Source organism: Cyprinus carpio, chromosome A18 (genome assembly GCF_018340385.1).
Source record: "Cyprinus carpio isolate SPL01 chromosome A18, ASM1834038v1, whole genome shotgun sequence".
Taxonomy (NCBI): domain Eukaryota; kingdom Metazoa; phylum Chordata; class Actinopteri; order Cypriniformes; family Cyprinidae; genus Cyprinus; species Cyprinus carpio.
Genome location: NC_056589.1, coordinates 9,431,836 through 9,452,260, shown reverse-complemented (window position 1 = coordinate 9,452,260; position 20,425 = coordinate 9,431,836). Strand labels below are relative to the sequence as shown.

General features: G+C 36.2%; 1 protein-coding gene across 1 annotated transcript in view; it reads right to left on the bottom strand.

Moving 5' to 3' along the window:
* LOC109112385 (UPF0606 protein KIAA1549L-like) overlaps positions 1 to 20,425 on the bottom strand; it is a 115,235-nt gene that overhangs the window by 62,107 nt on the left and 32,703 nt on the right. Inside the window, exons 2-5 of the mRNA XM_042774718.1 lie at positions 15,796 to 16,083; positions 10,642 to 11,130; positions 4,696 to 4,811; positions 3,392 to 3,611 (exon numbers count right to left, since the gene is read on the bottom strand). Of these exons, the coding sequence (XP_042630652.1) occupies positions 3,392 to 3,611; positions 4,696 to 4,811; positions 10,642 to 11,130; positions 15,796 to 16,083 (1,113 nt within the window). The remainder of the gene's footprint in view (positions 1 to 3,391; positions 3,612 to 4,695; positions 4,812 to 10,641; positions 11,131 to 15,795; positions 16,084 to 20,425) is intronic.

The following is a 20,425-nucleotide window of genomic DNA, read 5'->3' as shown; positions in this document are numbered from 1 at the left end:
ACTTCAGGCTACTTGAAGATATTGTCTCAGCTTGTGGACCACAATTCAAATCCAGAATGTGGCAATAGTTATTCCAACTCCTGGGAATCTCTGTGATTCTGTCATCAGGATATCACCCACAAACCTACGGCCAGACTGAGCGTAAGATTCAGGAGATCAGGAGATACCTGCGGCCCTATTGCCACGACCTCCAGCACAGCTGAAGTCCCTAGGTTCCATGTGCCAAGTATGCACAGAACACCCTGCATCAGAACACCACAGGCCTAACACCATTCCATTTCATACTCAATTCCCAACCACCCCTGTTACCCTGGTTAGGAGAGCCATTAGATGTTCCAGCTGTGAACCACTGGTTCCAAGAGAGCGAGAGGGTCTGGCACTCAGCTCCTGTTATCTGCAAAGGGCAGTTCGGAGACAGAAGAGCCAAGTCTATGCCCGCCATTCCACCGCTCACCAGTACTATCTGGGACAGAAGGTCTGGCTCTCGACCAGGGACATCCGTCTTCAACTGTCCCTGCTATATAGGTCCCTTCACCATCCAAAAGCAGATCAGTGAAGACACTTACCAGCTTGACTTACCTTCACATTACCATATTGCACCAACCTTCCATGCATCCCTTCTCAAACCCTTCACTAACCTTCTGGTCTCTCCTTCCACAAGATCTGGCATTCCTGACATGCCGCCTCCTTCTCGTCGATAATCAACTCTTCTAATGAGACAATACCATCCTGGACATTCGCCGGCGAGGCATTCGCCTCGAATACTTGGTGGATTGGGAAGGATATGTTCCCGAAGAGAGATCCTGTGTAGATCGCTATGATATACCAGAACCAGCTCTGCTGTCAGCCATCCTGCAAAGAGAAACTCAGCTAATTTGGATTTCTTTCAAGATCATCTACTTACCATCAGCCATCACCTGCTCTCTTACCTCAGATGTGTTACAGGTTTTCTCAGTTGCTTTGGTGCATTTCTCAGATCAGAAATGAAATTCTCAAAACTACTTGTTCAACCTCTACATCATCTAGTCACTTGTGCACATCAAAAAAGGAGTTTCTCATTCTTTTGAACAAGTTGCGATTGCTTTGGTACATTCATGCAATTGATTATGCACATTTGTCTGCGGTTTCCTACATTATCAGTTGCTAATGTCATGTTGCTCAAAATGTACTATATAGTTCTCTGTGCAACAGTCTTACACACCAAAATATCTAGTCATTAGTTCATCATATAAATCATTAAATGCAAAATGGTTGCTCTAGTTGTCATAAACTGTCAAGCAAATTTTCTACACATGTCTATTAGACTTTTTGTAAATTTTCCATGAATTGTGCAGGTGAATTTTGACTTTCACTAATGAAGAGAATGTAGATCAGCTAATGATAAACCAGTTCTCTGAAATAGCTCAAAGGTGCATCTCATGAACCTTCAATTGGAAAGCATATATAGACAGAGGACAACACAAGAGTTACAATTTCTAACTATGGATATTTCCTCGCCGTTGGCCTGGTAAATCAACAGTAGCTCTGTGGCCGATGACATTTCAACCACGCCTTCTGCTTTTGGTCAGGATGAAGCCAGCCTCATCCACATATATGAAGTTGTGAGATGGTTCACTTGATTCCAATTCCACATTGCATTGAAAGGTAAGGTATTGTAAGGTAAGGTTGTGATGTAGATGAGAATCTGTGGGCTGACAGACTGGCACCTCAGAAGGTGGAGACAGACTGCACTGCAATTCCTCTTACAGTGCTGCAAGCAAAAGCAAAGTTCTGGTATTTCCTGTGTTTGCCTTTCTGATTTTGTATTTTCGCCTTTGTGCCCATATTTCTTTTTCTTTTATGAGGTTGTTGTAAGGTTATTATTTTTTTTTTAAATGCAGCCTTCTGCATTTCAATACAATCATTTTCATCCAAACAAAAAAATTTCTTTTATGAGGTTGTTGTAAGGTTATTATTATTTTTTTTTTAAATGCAGCCTTCTGCATTTCAATACAATCATTTTCATCCAAACTGTTGCCATAGTTTACATCAGGTAATTCTAACAGAGTGCACTGTTATATTGACAACATGACTAAGCATTTTGACTTGTTTGTGAACAATGACACAGACTTTTCATTCTGAAGGCACAGATATGTTCATTGTCATAAATACTTGATTTTGAGAGATGAAATAAAGATTTTGATTAAGTTACAAGCTTTTGCAGGCAATCCATTCTGTGGTGCTGTTTGTACAAATTGTTTTGAGAAATGCACATACTTCTTTGCAAATATTAAGGATGATTCGAGAAATGGACCAAAGTGACTGAGAAAAACGGTAATAAACCTTTGTGGAAGTGGAAGTTTGCCATGTTGTCTCATTCTGTTTTGCTAACTGTGTTACTATTGTCTATAAACAATGGATCCATATTAAGTAACTTCACCAAGTGACACAGCATTCAATACATAAAATTTTATTTTGAAATTTGTATTGGAATGTGACTATACAGATAATAGTGTCATTTTAATTATTTTTATATATATATATATATATATATACTATATATATATATATATATATATATATATGTATGTATGTATGTATGTATGTATTTATTTATCTGTTTATATTTTTCAATCTGTTTAGTAAACTATAAAATGTAAGGAAGCACTACTATATAAGTTACGTCATGTAAGCTTGAGGGCAAAGCTGATGTAATTTCTGTATGCGCTCTCTCTTTCACTGGATTTCATAGCGAGAAACTGAGAGAAGTAGAATATAAATCAGCTGACAACTTCATCATCGTGTGGGGTCTCTTTAATTAACAAAACAATGCAGAAGAAAACCCACTACAGACAGATACAGTAGAGATGGATGGATGGATGGATGGATGGATGGATGGATGGATGGATAGATGGACGGACGGATGGACAGACGGACGGACGGACAGACAGATAGATAGCAGTAGTTTCAGTTAGTCCAAAACTGTCTTAAAGGAATAAACCTATAAATACAATGTTTGTGGTGATCATGGGATCATGCGCTATATTCCAAGCCATATGAGAGCTTTGAAGAAGATAGAAGACCTAAAGTTCATTAGACCAAAATTTCATTATTCACTAAAAATTGTCATCTCCACTGTAGCTCTCAGATCAAATGTGCCAATGTGATACACAACATTTCATTTACAAGACACCTGAAAACAAATTAAGCTTGATTTAAATGCGATTAACCTGAGCCTTGTTTTCAAAAATTACCTGCACCCAGATAAATATTTAGAGTGAAAACTAGCCTAGTCTCTAAGTAGTTTTGTAAGGACAATGGCTGCATTCTTAAAAGATATGGAAAAATTATATGTGTGGCAGCAATGGCACATTAGTGACATTGGTGACAGAGATTGAGCTGTGAGCCTAACCTGTCTTCAGCATCAGTGAGATGGCTGGGCTGGGTCTCCAGGGGACTGCTGGGATGGGAATCGCCTGCACGAGTGGCACAAACTGCCGGATGTCTGCCATCAATCTCTCAATACCATACATGCTTAGAGCCTCCAAGACCACCGAAGCAGTGTACACCATTGCGCCACGGGTCACATAGTAACCAACTGTCACGTTAGGTACACTGGAGATTCTCTCAATCTGAAGGTGGAAATATACAGGAAACACTATATTAAAGATGTATTCTGTAGTTTGGTCCTAATTTAAAAAAAGGTTTACCCATTAAGGAATAAATTTTAATTTAAGTAAGTTAAATACACAGTGGAATTAATAATTCACTGAAAACTAGACATGAGTCTGCCATGTAATCATCTGAGTTTATTCTGCATTAGTACTTTTTGGGATTGACTGTGGAATGCATTCACTTTCTGAATCCATGGACTGAAAATTTAGCAGCTTAAAATGATCTGATTACAAACAGAGGAGTGGAAGCATAACAAAGTTTCTTGAGCAAAAACCTGCTCTTTCAATTTTCCATCCAGTGCATGCAAATAAACATTTCTATATAAATGCAATTCATTCCTTTTGAAGTCACTCCTGTGAACAGTTTTCCTTTTTAAGGGAAATTTAAATACTTAGTCCAAAAATTAAAGGGAAGAAGAAGAAGAAGAAGAAGAAGAAGAAGAAGAATTGAAAAAAAAAATCATGCTGATTGACCAGCTGAAGAAAGAAGAAGAAGAAGAAGAAGAAGAAAGAAGAAAGAAGAGAAGAAGAAGAATATCAACAAGAAGAAGAAGAAGAAGAAGAAGAAGAAGAATTGAAAAAAAAAATCATGCTGATTGACCAGCTTTATCTACCAGGGGTAAATCCAGCATATATCAACCTGAACTAACTTCATTTAAGAGTGTTAACATATTGCTAAAAAATATCAAAATGATCAAACACCAATATTCATCATTAATAAAATATATTATATTAATCATCCAACAAAAAAAATCATGAATTAAAAATTACCCATAGCGTGAACAGTAACATGGCTTTTACAGCTTAAGGTGATTGACTAAAACATTGATCTGTTAAAACTTCTTTTGTACAGTATGTGTTTGTTGATGTTAAGAGAGGGATGTGTGACTGAAGGAGTTGTCTAATATAGTAGCTAGATTTGGTGATAGTTATATCAAGATAGCAAACATTGCTTAAAGCAGAATGTAATTTGTGTTGGTGCATATTTGATGCTGAACAAACTGTAAATGATGGCTGTGTTATAAATTCATGAAGTGCTAACCTTAGCCTGAGCCGTGCTGTCGTTCAAGGCCTTCTTCAGAGCTTGAGTAAACCCTCGAGGGAGATTCTGCTTCAAAATACTGTCTAGACGACTCCTCCGTAACTGTACAGTCAACACTGTCAAAAAAAAAGACATAAAAAATGCTTTGAAAGATACAAGTTATATGTTCTAATATATATATATATATATATATATATATATATTAAATTAAAATTATATATATTTGACCAGGAAGAACTATTAAGAAAATGTGCCATGGTAACCATAATTTTTCACCAAAAATATGCAGCTATTGTTACTACTAAACATATAAATTAGTACAGGTGCTGGTCATATAATTTATAATTAGAATATCATCAAAAAGTTGATTTATTTCACTAATTCCATTCAAAAAGTGAAACTTGTATATTATATTCATTCATTACACACAGACTGATATATTTCAAATGTTTATTTATTTTAATTTTGATGATTATAACTGACAACTAAGGAAAATCCCAAATTAAGTATCTCAGAAAATTAGAATATTACTTAAGACCAATACAAAAAGGATTTTTAGAAATCTTGGCCAACTGAAAAGTATGAACATGAAAAGTATGAGCATGTACAGCACTCAATACTTAGTTGGGGCTCCTTTTGCCTGAATTACTGCAGCAATGCGACGTGGCATGGAGTCGATCAGTCTGTGGCACTGCTCAGGTGTTATGAGAGCCCAGGTTGCTCTGATAGTGGCCTTCAGCTCTTCTGAATTCTTAGGTCTGGCATATCGCATCTTCCTCTTCACAATACCCCATAGATTTCCTATGGGGTTAATGTCAGGCGAGTTTGCTGGCCAATTAAGAACAGGGATACCATGGTCCTTAAACCAGGTACTGGTAGCTTTGGCACTGTGTGCAGGTGCCAAGTCCTGTTGGTAAATGAAATCTGCATCTCCATAAAGTTGTTCAGCAGCAGGAAGCATGAAGTGCTCTAAAACTTCCCTGGTATATACAGCTGCATTGACTTTAGACCTCAGAAAACACAGTGGACCAACACCAGCAGATGACATGGCACCCCAAACCATCACTGACTGTGGAAACTTTACATTGGCCCTAAAACGCGTGGATTTTGTTGCCTCTCCTCTCTTTCTCCAGACTCTGGGACCCTGATTTCCAAAGGAAATGCAAAATTTACTTTCATCAGAGAACATAACTTTGGACCACTCAGCAGCCGTCCAGTCCTTTTTGAAGCAAGACGTTTCTGATGCTGTCTGTTGTTCAAGAGTGGCTTGACACAAGGAATGCTACAGCTGAAACCCATGTCTTGCATACGTCTGTGTGTAGTGGTTCTTGAAGCACTGACTCCAGCTGCAGTCCACTCTTTGTGAATCTCCCCCACATTTTTAACTGGGTTTTGTTTCACAATCCTCTCCAGGGTGTGGTTATCCCTATTGCTTGTACACTTTTTTTCTACCACATCTTTTCCTTCCCTTCGCCTCTCTATTAATGTGCTTGTACACAGAGCTCTGTGAACAGCCAGCCTCTTTTGCAATGACCTTTTGTGTCTTGCCCTCCTTGTGCAAGGTGTCAATGTCGGTCGTCTTTTGGACACAACTGTCAAGTCAGCAGTCTTCCCTATGATTGTGTAGCCTACAGAACTAGACTGAGAGACCCATTTAAAGGCATTTGCAGGTGTTTTTAAGGTTAATTAGCTGATTAGAGTGTGGGTCCCGGTGTCTTCAATATTGAACCTTTTCACAATATTTCTAATTTTCTAAGATACTGAATTTGGGATTTTCCTTAGTTGTCAGTTATATCATCAAAATTAAAAGAAATAAACATTTGAAATATATCAGTCTGTGTGTAATGAATAAATATATTATACAAGTTTCACTTTTTGAATGGAATTAGTGAAATAAATCAACTTTTTGATGATATTCTAATTATATGACCAGCACCTGTATTAGATATTTGCAAACATTGTTAGAATCTTTCTTTGTGTGTGTGTGTGTGTTGTTTTATGTATTTAACAACTTTTTGCCACTTTTATTTATAAGGCCGTTGAAGAGGAAGGAAGGATTGGGACTGTCAAATTACATGGTAATTGAACTTGTTTCATAATTGATAAGCTTTGCAAAGTTATTGAACTGAACTGTATTAACATTAAACTGATTAGAGCTAAATAATTATACAAATGTGTTTTTTAGAGCTGCTTTACAGCAGAATTTGAATTTGTCTCATTTTTGAAGAATTTGAACTGATCGTGTTATTTTCCTGATTTATAATGAAGCTGCTTTTGGAACAATCTGTTTTGTATAAAACATTATTAAATAAAGGTGTCTTGACTTGAGCTTGTTTCAATCTGTAAGATACTGTATACTTCATACTGTAAGAACCAGGCCACTTCTCCAGTTCCATGTGATTATGGCTAATTTCTTTCACAGATTGAAGTAACTGGTATTTTGTCAGAACTATGGTTACCATGGTCAATTTCTGTAAGAGTAATTTTGTAAGGCACTTGGTTACACCTATTTCCAGTGCTCACTGTACACTGTTAAAATTCACAGTAAAAACCAATTTGTCACACTTCTGACATGACTAGATCAAAAAGTTCACTGCATGCTTTGATTTCACAGTAAATTTCTGACTACAGTAATTTTGAATATGAAGATACTTGGGTCACAACATCCCAAACAAATATTAATCACTAACCACTATTATGGGGACTTCGAAAAAATTACAGCAGTAAACAAACTAAATTCCTCTCACAGTGGCACAGTTAAAGACACAACTTTATAATGTGAATTCACAGTAAAACAAGAACAGTAAATTTCAAAAAGTTCACTGCATGCTTTGATTTCACAGTAAATTCATTACAACATTAATTAAATTTAAAATAAGTTCACTGCATGCTTTGATTTCACAGTAAATTTCTGACTACAGTAATTTATTGTAAAATAATACTCTTTAATCCTGTAAATTCTTGGCAGTGTATTTTTTTTTACAGTGTAATTTACAGTAATGCTATAGTCAGGACCAGCTCATCCAAGGCCCTGTTTACACCTGGTATTAAGACAAAGCCACAAGAACCTTGCAAAGCCTGCAACCTTTAGCCAAAAATCTGTAACGACTAATGCAAATGCTTCCACTTTGGCAGTATGTGGGGAAGGAGACCAGAGGCCTTTTTTCTTTTTTTTCTTTTTTTATGGATGTCAATGGAGGAGAGGCTTCACTACGCTGAATAAACAGCTTTTTAGAGTAAGCAGCTCATCATTTAATGAATTGTCAGCCCATCTGCTAATCTTCAACATGTTTTACACTAAACAATACTTTAGTTTTTGCGACAGGTGGGATTCAGCTTACGGCACTTCTCATTCATTCCTATGGTATCTGTAAACGGCTATTGAGTGTAGTAAGACAATAGGTGCATTCAACTTGAAGCACGGCTACAGACGGCAGTCAACGAGAGTAGCCATTTGCAGTCAGGGGCGGATTTGAAAACAGACACGTCAAGCCGGACACTTTCTGCTCCCATTAGTGACACTCATGCAGTGTTTGCATACTCTATCACAGATGAAGTGAATTAAATGCAATATTTGTCAAATACAGACGTTTCAGAAACGTTTTCATGAGAAACAGAATCACTTTTTATATACTGCTTAAAGGGATACTCCATCCCAAAATGAAAATTTTGTCATTATTCACATACCCCCATGTCTTTCCAAATCCGTAAAAGCTTTGTTCATCTTCGGAACACAATTTAAGAAATTTTGGATGAAAACAGGGAGACTTGAGACTGTCCCATAGACTGCCAAATAAATAACAGTGTCAAGGTCCAGGAAAGTATGAAAAGCATCATCAGAATAGTCCATCTGCCATCAGTGATTCAACTGTAACATTATGAAGCGACGAGAATACTTTTTGTACACAAAGAAAACAAAAATAACAACTTTATTCAACAATTCCTCTCCTCGGTGTCTCTCCAAATAAGCGTAGCGCCATTTTGACTGATGGCAGATGGACTATTCTGACGATGCTTTTCATACTTTCCTGGACCTTGACACTGTTATTTATTTGGCAGTCTATGGGACAGTCTCACGCCTCCCGATTTTCATCCAAAATATCTTAAATTGTGTTCCGAAGACGAACAAAGCTTTTATGGGTTTGGAATGACATGGGGGTAAGTGATTAATGATAAAATTTTCATTTTGCGATGGAGTAACCCTTTAATGCAGCTCCATCTTTTCAAGACTACAGTTCAACAAAACCATATACTATTTACATAGTAATAAAGTAGGGGTATATATGCTTTTATCAGTGTTGTATGATAAATGTGCATCAATATGACAGTGGAAATACAGTAAAAAAGCTTTTACCATTCTAAAAACACCGATTTGTGGCCATTATTGGAATTGAAAAGGTAAGAATAAACCCGAAATAATCATTGTCATGCGGTGAATCTGGCCGATCTTTAAGCAGCTTTGTCGTCATCAGCGCTCCTGCGGTCGCTCTGGAGAAACTGCGTATGCTGAGTCAGCCAGCTGCTCCAGAAATGCTCTAGCGGTACTTTGATAACTTAAGCTTCAGCAGGCATGTAAAATGATACCAAGTGGGGCAGTCATGCCGGTGTCCTCCCGAACTCAACAGCCCCACCAATTTTTCAATGTAAATCTGTGGTGAAAAGTGGAATTGCAGCACACTCTAACTGAGAGCCATTTGGGCAGTTTTGAGACGCTTCTTTATGACACTCCAGACCAAGCTTCATCTATACTGTATGTGTCTGCATCAGGTCAATAAGTCGCTGGCATGTCTGTTTTTCCTATGTGGAGTAGTGTTTTAAATGAATGAAAGTGTTAATCCTGAAGTTTAAATGTACTCACGTAAAAAGCCTTATATATATATAATATATATTATATAGTTCTGTTGTGTTTGTTTTATGTCCATTTTGAGATGAGACATGATATTTGTTTCCTCACTTAAATTCCTCTACATCTTGTAACATTCTAAATCAATATTCAGAGACAATATTAAGACAATAATTCTATAGCATTCTGTGTTTGTGTGTACTTCGAGCCTGTCAATCGACATTAGCGTGCCGCCCACTGGCTGAATAATGCTAATAAGGACATTTGATCTGTGCCAAAATTGTGTGTGCATGTGTTAGACTATAAAGACTATAAGCTTTCTTGAGTTTATTATAAACTAGAAGCACCACAACCCAGAATCTGCCCCACCTAAATTTACAGTCATGAGCTGCTACTGCTCTGAATCCTTTTCCGTTGTCTCATTCATAAGTAAATTGTTTATTTAAAAATATTAGACTGAAAGATCAGAAAAAGCCCATACATACATCCGGCCAGCCATAGACTCTCCCCTATCAAGAAAGTGGTCGAAAGTGAGCAAAAGATACGGATTGAAACAGGAAGTATGTGTCTCCCTCATCTACTTTTGATCTGTACAACCAAAACACATCTTAATGCCAGGTATAAACAGGGCCAAAGTCAAGACCAGAAGAAGGTTGAGTCCAAGTAGACACTAGTGCTCATGTGAATCTATCATGGAAATATGCTCTTGTACTCAAATTTGAGATCAAGTTGATTCTCAAGTAGGCTACAGTAACAATGATTCAGTAGCACCTACACAATCTGCCATGATAACAAATAGCATTCATCCGTAACTGAACATGTACAGGTGGATTAATTCAGCATGATTGATGGCAGCAGTGGCAAATAACAGTAAATGCTGTAGTACTCAAACCTTTCAACCGAACCCAAAACTATATTTTCATTGTCTTTTGTCTGGTAAAAGACTTGGAAGCATGTGGACTCAGTCTTAAGTAGGAATTAACTTTCTTTTGGTCTCAGTCTTAACTCAGACTTGAACGAGCTCGTCTCGACTAAAACACTGTTACACTACAATGATTTTCTGTCATTTCATAAAGATCAATATTTGATATGTGCAATCGCACCTGTTTTTATCCACATCTTGTCAGTGATGTTACATCTCAGCATCGAGGCCTCGGTAGCAGCAGCTCTTGAAGGAACTAAGGTGCTCCTTGAAGGGTCCAACCTAGCACTCTGTGAGGTGAAGGCAGGAAGGATTCTAGGTGTTGTCTTTGGAGATTCTGTAGTTGTAGTTCTGATGGCTGTCCTAGGTGTTTTGGAGTGTCGTTTAGCAGCAGATGACTGGGTAGTGCTAATCTGATTTGTGGTTTTCGTAAAGGGGATGCTGGTTGTGGTGACAGTATTGCTGTTAAATATTGTAGGTTGAGATACAATAGTGGTTGTAATGTCTGGTCTTTCTCGTTGTGTGTTCACAGCTGTAGCTGAAGATCTATTGGATGCAGCTGTGTTTCTCTGCTCAGGTGAATATCTGCTAGAATCACTGGCTTTATGAAGAGGGTCTGCAGCTCTGGATGTGGCCGCAGGTGCCTCAAGCTCAGATATCCACTCAAACTCTGAAAAAAACAAAACACTTGAGATGAGAGAGGTGTGAGGTGACTGCAGAACATCTAAAGAGAATGAAGATGGTGAAGTGAATATTATAATGATGGTGATGACAGTGAATGAAACAATAATGACGATGGTAGTGAGGATAATGTTAAAGAAACACTATGTAACTATTTCTGTGTTCAAAATTTGCTAAATGTATATAATATGCGAGTACATCATAAATTCATCTACCAAATCACCTTTTTTTTCTTATCCCAAATCACTACGGTACATTTATAATAAGTGATTATTTTTGGACTATTGTAGTCTGTTCGGGTCATCACCGCTGTGGAGTAACACATACCTGCGTGAATCGCCATAGACATAAACTTGGAGAAATAGCTCTGGTTAGAATGTTCTTCCATGGGATACATGCAGTTCTGTTTATTAACTGCTAGAGCACCAAAATTTACAAAGTGTTGCTTTAACAATGATGTTATGAAGTGTATAAAGGAAATGTAATAAGGACAGTCATCCCTTATGCCAGTAAACAGAGGTATTTGTATGTAAAATGTGGTTCTTACAGAATATATTGTCATATATTTACATAGCAGTATCTAGAAGAAAGGCATTTTAAGTATGAACAAATGTTTTTGAATCTTTTAAGGTACATCAAATACTGATTTAATGTGATTAATATGGTTGAAAAATATATATGTCATCCTAAAATAAAGCAATAATCCTCAAGAAGCTCTGGTTTACAGCAATTTTAGAATAGCTAAGGCTTTTCTTAAATTCACTGTAAACCATGGCTTCACTGGACTTTAACTGGCAAGGTTTCATAAAATAATCCCATAGCAACAGTAATACTCAATTAATAAGGTCACAAGCGTGTTTTTAGAGTATTTTACAAAGAACTTCTAAATATGTTTTCTAAATCTAAATATGTTTTCTAATAAACATGTACAATATAAATATAATATAAAGGATGTGCTAAGATTTTTTACAATTCTAAAGCTGTCTATACATTAAAGTTTCAACCCTGTCTTACAAGAAATCATAACTATTTTATATTTAGTTATATCATAAATCGTACAAAAACATACAATTTATAGAACAAGAAAAAGTAAGCACAAAGGTCCATAAGCAGGTGTACTGCAATTTTTTATATAATAGTTGAAAATGTACTATTGAGATCATAAAAATTCACAGCCACTAATTCGCCAGCACATAAAACAGTTACAAACTGCCATGAGATTGTTGATTTTTTTTTTTTTTTCAGATGCTGTAAATAAGTCCATATTGCATGTTTCAGCATATTTACAAACATAAAAACATTACATATGAAAAGCTGCATGTTTTAAGTCTGATATTTGTGAGTTTTAAGGTATGATGTTTTATTTAGGAAAATACAAGTGGAGGCCTCAGGTTTACAAGTATAACAGAAGCATGATCACTAATGATATTTCTATGAATAACGTTTGACTCGAGGTCAGTTCAGAATATCTATTATATTACAGTCATCTTATAAAAGCATCAGTAATCAAATACACGGTCATTTCAGAATAAATTTTCATCAACAAGCTGATCAGCTTTGCCATTAGTCTTTTCTCTAAGTGTGTTTCCAGCTTTGTTTGGGTCATTAAATAAATAATTTACAGCCAATGCATCAAGAATGTGCTTCAGGTTGAGAATGCATGCTTCAGGTTGAATACCTGCAGAAAACACGCAACTGTTTCAGAACACTGAGGTAAACTGCTAAAAGAAGCATGTATCATAATCTATAGCTTGTCCTTGTGTACAGTAAAAGATTTTAAATGTGGTGTTCTAGAATATATATATATATATATATATATATATATATATATATATATATATATATATATATATATATATATATATATATATATATATATATATATAATTTCTGTTTTTGTGACCTTTGAAAGCATAATCACATACCTTCATACTCTATGATTCAACATAACTTGATTTTCAAATGTGTCTAAAATTGGCCAGTGGACGTTTTTCATATTTCCGGGTTTCTCAGCAATGGAAGTCATCATAGTTGGGTTAACTTGAAAAGCAGTGAATGGGAGAGTGCCAGAAATATATATTTTTTTCATTCCCATCTGATCAAATAGCAAAAGAAAAACTCCACGATATAGTGTTTTCATGACTTTCAATAAAATGAGAGACTGATAACGGCAGTCAGAAGCAGCATTAGAAACACTCTCACATTAGCGCACATATATATTTTTTTTTATTCTATTTTTTTATTCGATGCAAAGGTGATTTAATACAAATAGTAGTGTTATAGATGTAGATACATTTTTTTAAAAATACAAATATGAAAAACTTTCGAGGATTTACGATGCTGATAACCATTAAATGAATCATCACAGTCTTGTGAAAAGGGTCCATAGTGTTGTTGAATAGTCTTGTATGGTTGATATTTTTAAGCTAAATTTTTAGCTTGGCATTGAAAATTTACTTATTGTATCTAATTCTAAGACTCCTCATAGAGTTATGAAGGGGGAACTCTATCTCAAAACCCTTGACAGCTGATCTTTAAATATTTAATTGCCCCAGCTATGAATGTCTTATCTGGTCTCAAGGAATTAGATGAAACACTGACATTAACACAAGCTGACTTCAACAGGTTATTTTTTAAGAACTTGTGATTCTGAGCTTCTCTAGGATTTGAATACTCCATTTAAATCAATTACTCTTTATCGTAGTATAGCAGTTTCACTATAGTATAGTATGTCTATAGGGATGTTGGCTTTACAGGCATAAAAAAGTGGAGTTATGGTTATTATATATATAAAAAAGTATATTTACTTTTCTGTTTTTTGTTTGTTTGTTTGTTACTCTGTTACACTCTGTTTACTACAACATAAAATACAATATTAAATAATACTAAATTATATAACATGCATCTCTGAATAAGAATTGTAATTATATTATATTATATATATCACATTATATTATATCATATTCTTTGTCTGTCTTGCTTGCTGTTTGGATGAGCTTGATTGGCCAATGGCTACTGACTGACCTTCATTACGAAGAACAAATGTACCAGGAAAATTCTAGTACCTATAGAGGTATATACACACCAAAGACACAATTAAATTTTCTCAAAAAAAACACCATGAAAGAAAAAAATCCTATCTTCATAACTTGTAAACAAAATGGTTCAAATAGAAAGTTAACTGCACATTCTTACTGTGCATGATTCATCTGTGCACATTATTAAAAATAATAACAATAATAATACATTTTGAAAAATAATATTTTGAAATTACTTTGCTTTTCTGATGATTTCCTTAAATTTTTTAACCCCTACTCTCCAACCACATGATTCCCATTTGTCATGATCAAGTCTTACCCTACTTAGGTTTTGGTTGACTGTCATGTATCACCGGGAAATAAATGGCATTACAGAAGTTCAATGGGATTCAAATTGCATTTAACATTGTATAGAGGCGATGTAAAGCAAGTGTTTTTGGCTCTACAGTAAAGAATTTTACTTCAGTAAAACTTCAGCAGCTCATTAAGCATGTGGCAGCATTGCTGATCTTCAAACTCCCAAGTAATTCCACTCCCACACTCTCTCGACTGGCTTCTTTTCCTTACATAAACCAAGTTCAAAACTCTTGTCGTAGCATGAGGTAATCAACAGACCAGCACCATCCTATATTCGATCCACTATCTACAGTATAAGTATTCTGAATAAGTCTATTTAATGCTTTAAATGTAAATATCAAATATGGTTCAGCTTTGCATAAATAGACCATTATACTTACTTTACTGTGATAAGTGGGGTTAGGCAATTGACATCACTATGTGTGGGCAAGTGTTGAGATTAGCACAGTTGTAGATGCCATTTTTGGGGATTCCTTTGTTAAACACTGGAGGATGTTCAGTTCTCTGGGCCTGTTGAATGGGTTCTACATAAACTGCTACAGCAGTGAAAGAGCATGCTGGGATGAAGCTATAATGTGTAATTTGTGACATAATGCCCAGTGGCTGTTCAAACAGCTTTGGAAAACATTTAGGTTCTAAATCAGTTTAAATCTGTCTTTTCATAAAACACTGAAAAGTGGTTACATAAGCTTAAAAACAATTTAATTTGCAGAACTGTTTTGAAGTTGCTAGTCCTTCATTGTGTTCAAACAAAGGTAAAAATGATAAAAAAAAATTATAATTATGCGCTGAGCCAATTTAAATTTGAAATGCTTCAATGAGGGGTTTTGGACATGATTATTAGTCAATACCCACGATTCGTGTGATGACGGTAAAGATGGAAAACTTGATGTTGATAGCAGGGCTTGTATGACTACTCATTTTCACTGGATGTACAGAAATGTAGTCTACTAATAAAGAGAATGTCTGCACAGCTGAGAGATGCAGGTGAAAAGTGAAAGTCTGCGCCTTCATTTCCAGATTCATGCTTGCTTTGCCATAAATGGCGCAAAAACATTCAATGACCCACTTGCTTAGATTTTTTGCTCACAAGAATTATAGCTTGCATATGTTATTGATTAGCTTTAAATCAACATTTCTATAATGCACTATCAAGTTTAAGGAATAATTGACCCATGATTGACGAGTCTGTATGAATACAATGAGCTGTAATATATAGAAATAGTGGGTGAAAAATGACAGCCATGCTGGGAACAAACCTGAGTTGGAGGAATGGTTGCTGACCAGCACAGATGATGGAAGAGTAAATGGCTCCACTCGTTCCAAAGATACATTTGAAGGCCATTGATGTGTTTCATTGTCATGTGCAACAACTTTTGACAAGAGTTCAGGAGGCTTTTGTTTTTTAGAGGAAAATTCAGGTTGTTCCCTGCTACCCTTTGACGAGCCTGTGGAATCTGACTGGACTAAAGAAGCTGGATTCCTGTCTGTCATATGGAAGCTGCCAAACAAATGGGTTGATCCAGAGGCTTCATGAATCAAGTCATCTAAAAAGAGAGAAAGAGAATAATATTAATGTATCCCAGGGCATTCCAATCTTTTCTTTTCAGAATCACAGTTTGTTCATGTTGAGGAAAACTTTTCTACTTTGTAATTTCAATCTACTATTCAGAAAGTATTTCCTTGAGGAGATGGAGGCACTCAAAATTACAGCTCTCAACATGCTTTTGAAATACAAAAGACTTTTTTCAACACATCAATAAATATGCTGATGCTGAAAGAACGCTGAAAAAACGACATTACAGTCTCATATAAGGATGCCGAAGGTACAATTTGGAGCTAGGATGTTCATCCTCCCAAATAAGTTAATCAGTCATAATTTATACAAAACTTTCTCAGCTATCATTAGTTTAGAACCACTATTTCAATAATGTTATGATAGCCAGTATATTTGGGATAATATAATGAGCAATTATATTTTATAATGACATGTTGAATTCAATCAAAACAATAAACTGCATGCATGAAAAATGCATTAATGATTGATGATATATTGTGATTCAGATTGCTGTCACTAGTGATCCAAAGATTATATGTTGCTTTGATAGTAATATAGTATATATATATATATATATATATATATATATATATATATACAGTCGTGGCCAAAAGTTTTGAGAATTACATAAATATTGGAAATTGGAAAAGTTGCTGCTTAAGTTTTTATAAAAACAATTTGCATATACTCCAGAATGTTATGAAGAGTGATCAGATGAATTGCATAGTCCTTCTTTGCCATGAAAATTAACTTAATCCCAAAAAAACCTTTCCACTGCATTTCATTGCTGTCATTAAAGGACCTGCTGAGATCATTTCAGTAATCATCTTGTTAACTCAGGTGAGAATGTTGACGAGCACAAGTCTGGAGATCATTATGTCAGGCTGATTGGGTTAGAATGGCAGACTTGACATGTTAAAAGGAGGGTGATGCTTGAAATCATTGTTCTTCCATTGCTAACCATGGTGACCTGCAAAGAAACGCGTGCAGCCATCATTGCGTTGCATAAAAATGGCTTCACAGGCAAGGATATTGTGGCTACTAAGATTGCACCTAAATCAACAATTTATAGGTTCATCAAGAACTTCAAGGAAAGAGGTTCAGTTCTTGTAAAGAAGGCTTCAGGGCGTCCAAGAAAGTCCAGCAAGCGCCAGGATCGTCTCCTAAAGAGGATTCAGCTGTGGGATCGGAGTGCCACCAGTGCAGAGCTTGCTCAGGAATGGCAGCAGGCAGGTGTGAGCGCATCTGCACGCACAGTGAGGCGAAGACTTTTGGAAGATGGCCTGGTGTCAAGAAGGGCAGCAAAGAAGCCACTTGTCTCCAAAAAAAACATCAGGGACATATTGATCTTCTGCAGAAAGTATAGTGAATGGACTGCTGAGGACTGGGGCAAAGTCATATTCTCAGATGAAGCCCCTTTCCGATTGTTTGGGGCATCTGGAAAAAGGCTTGTCCGGAGAAGAAAAGGTGAGCGCTACCATCAGTCCTGTGTCATGCCAACAGTAAAGCATCCTGACACCATTCATGTGTGGGGTTGCTTCTCATCCAAGGGAGTGGGCTCACTCACAATTCTGCCCAAAAACACAGCCATGAATAAAGAATGGTACCAAAACACCCTCCAACAGCAACTTCTTCCAACAATCCAACAACAGTTTGGTGAAGAACAATGCATTTTCCACCACGATGGAGCACCGTGCCATAAGGCAAAAGTGATAACTAAGTGGCTCAGGGACCAGAATGTTTAAATTTTGGGTCCATGGCCTGGAAACTCCCCAGATCTTAATCCCATTGAGAACTTGTGGTCAATCCTCAAGAGGCGGGTGGACAAACAAAAACCCACTAATTCTGACAAACTCCAAGAAGTTATTATGAAAGAATGGGTTTCTATCAGTCAGGATTTGGCCCAGAAGTTGATTGAGAGCATGCCCAGTCGAATTGCAGAGGTCCTGAAAAAGAAGGGCCAACACTGCAAATACTGACTCTTTGCATAAATGTCATGTAATTGTCGATAAAAGCCTTTGAAACGTATGAAGTGCTTGTAATTATATTTCAGTACATCACAGAAACAACTGAAACAAAGATCTAAAAGCAGTTTAGCAGCAAACTTTTTGAAAACTAATATTTATGTAATTCTCAAAACATTCGGCCACGACTGTATATATATAGTAATGTTGAGGCAGATAGGGAAAACAGGCCCAGGTAGTTTAATAAAGTTACAAAATAAACAAAGAACACAGAACAGCAAGAACAAGCAACTACCATGGCCATCACAATTCTAAAAACAAATAAAAAAATAAAATAAAAAAAGATTAATAAAATAACAATTCAGAATACACAACAACAATATTGCACAATGATTTTGACGACGATGTAATATTTGAAAATATTGTGAATATCGATTATTTCAAATTCAAGCATACTTTCCCAAAAAAATGCGCCGAATATCCAAAAAAGGAGACAACATGTTATTGCGGACTGCTGTACAAGCTCTGCTACTCTAGCTTTCATGTGTGCGGTTGCCAGATATCAAGAGTTCAAATCCCTGAATCAGAGCTTCGTTGTTACATTTTCTGCCCACTGTTTTGATTATTTTAAGCAATCTGGCAACCATTAAAAAACAAACTCGCTCCTCGCTCATTATGGAAGCGCCACCTACGATGATCTAAAAAACACGTAATGCCTTGTCCACATACTGAACAGACATTTAGTTTATTTTAAAATGCAAAGTATTTAAAATTAAAATAAATCAATGTAAACACTTGTATTTGTGGTCTTCATCCTCACTTGAACACTTGGGCCAAATACAGGAAATACGTCATAGAAGTAGTCAAGTAGTCAAGTGCAAAGACCGCAAGTGTGGGTATTTGGACAAGGCAATAATGTGATGCCATCTCCCAGCAGGACGAGACTCATACCTTGTCCAAATACCCACACTTGCAGTTTTGGCCACTTGAGAGTGTGTGCACGCAACAGGAAGTAAGTATGCAAGACTGTCCAGATCTTAAAAACCCCAAAGCGCAGTGCCCTTAACGCATATTAAATCCACACTATCTCGAATACCGCTTCAGAGCAGTATTCAAGGCTTAGTGTATCCCATCATGCATCATGTTGTGAAAATAAATTGCAAGACTTTTTGCCAAGATCGCGAGAGGTCACTGAAAACTTTCCAATGTAAGTTAAATATTAATAATAAGATATTACATATAATTTTGTAGAACAAAGTGCTACACATTTTGTTTGTGCAAAGGTGAGTAGCCTATAATTATTTTGTACATCATTAGCAACTGCTTTTTATCACTTAATTAGAAGCACCAGAAATTAAAGTGTGTCTCATCAGGTAATGAAAAGTTGTACACACACTTGTGGTCTTCATCCTCACTTGAACACTGGGGCCAAATACAGGAAATACATCATATCAAGTGGTCAAGTGCAAAGACTGCAAGTGTGGGTATATGGACATGGCGTAAACTGGAGTTTAGCGATCAAAATGATAGTGTCACTCAACCAGTTTGTGTTCTGTCATGAGACCTCAACTGTATTGTTTGTGATTGTGATTGCTGTATAAATGCACTTACTCAATTGCTGTTGTGTGAATAGAGAAACATAGGCTACGGCAGTTTGGAATTACTATTAGGAATTTTACTGTTATTATATTTTTCATTTGTTTTACTAGTTTACGTAATAAAGACAGAGAGAGTGCATAATCCTTTTGTATTAGTTTATATAAAAAAATACCTATGTGCTTCAGCAACTAGCTCCCCATCTAAGAGGGGTTTTAGTGCCAGTGGGAATATAGTTTCATGCCACAGAGCTTGTCTTAAACCAGAGACAGTTGATAGACTTGTGTTCTCAGCTAAAATCTTCTAAAAAAAAAAAAAAAAATTCCTTATCCCAGTTTATTTCCCCCAGTTGCACGGTTTACATTGTGATTTGCATGCACTAAAAAAGTTGGCAAAATGCACGTTCTGTACTTGTTTTGCACCACTTCACTTACATATACATGTGTTCATTTGATAAAAAGCAGTAAGTGATCACTATTATATATATATATATATATATATATATATATATATATATATAATTGATGCATATAGTGAATAGCGCAGAACACAGCACAGGACCATTGGTGTGAGAGAAGAGTATAAAATCTCTCACAGCTGAAATGCAATTTGCAAATGTTATTTTCTTAGTGTAAACCTTCATCATAAAGATATTAAAATGTGGCATAACTGCAATAGTTAACAGACAATCATGCCGTGCTGCGTTGAATCCGCAGATTAATTCAGATGACACTCTAAATTCATTGTATTACTCAAGTGTTTGTATAATTA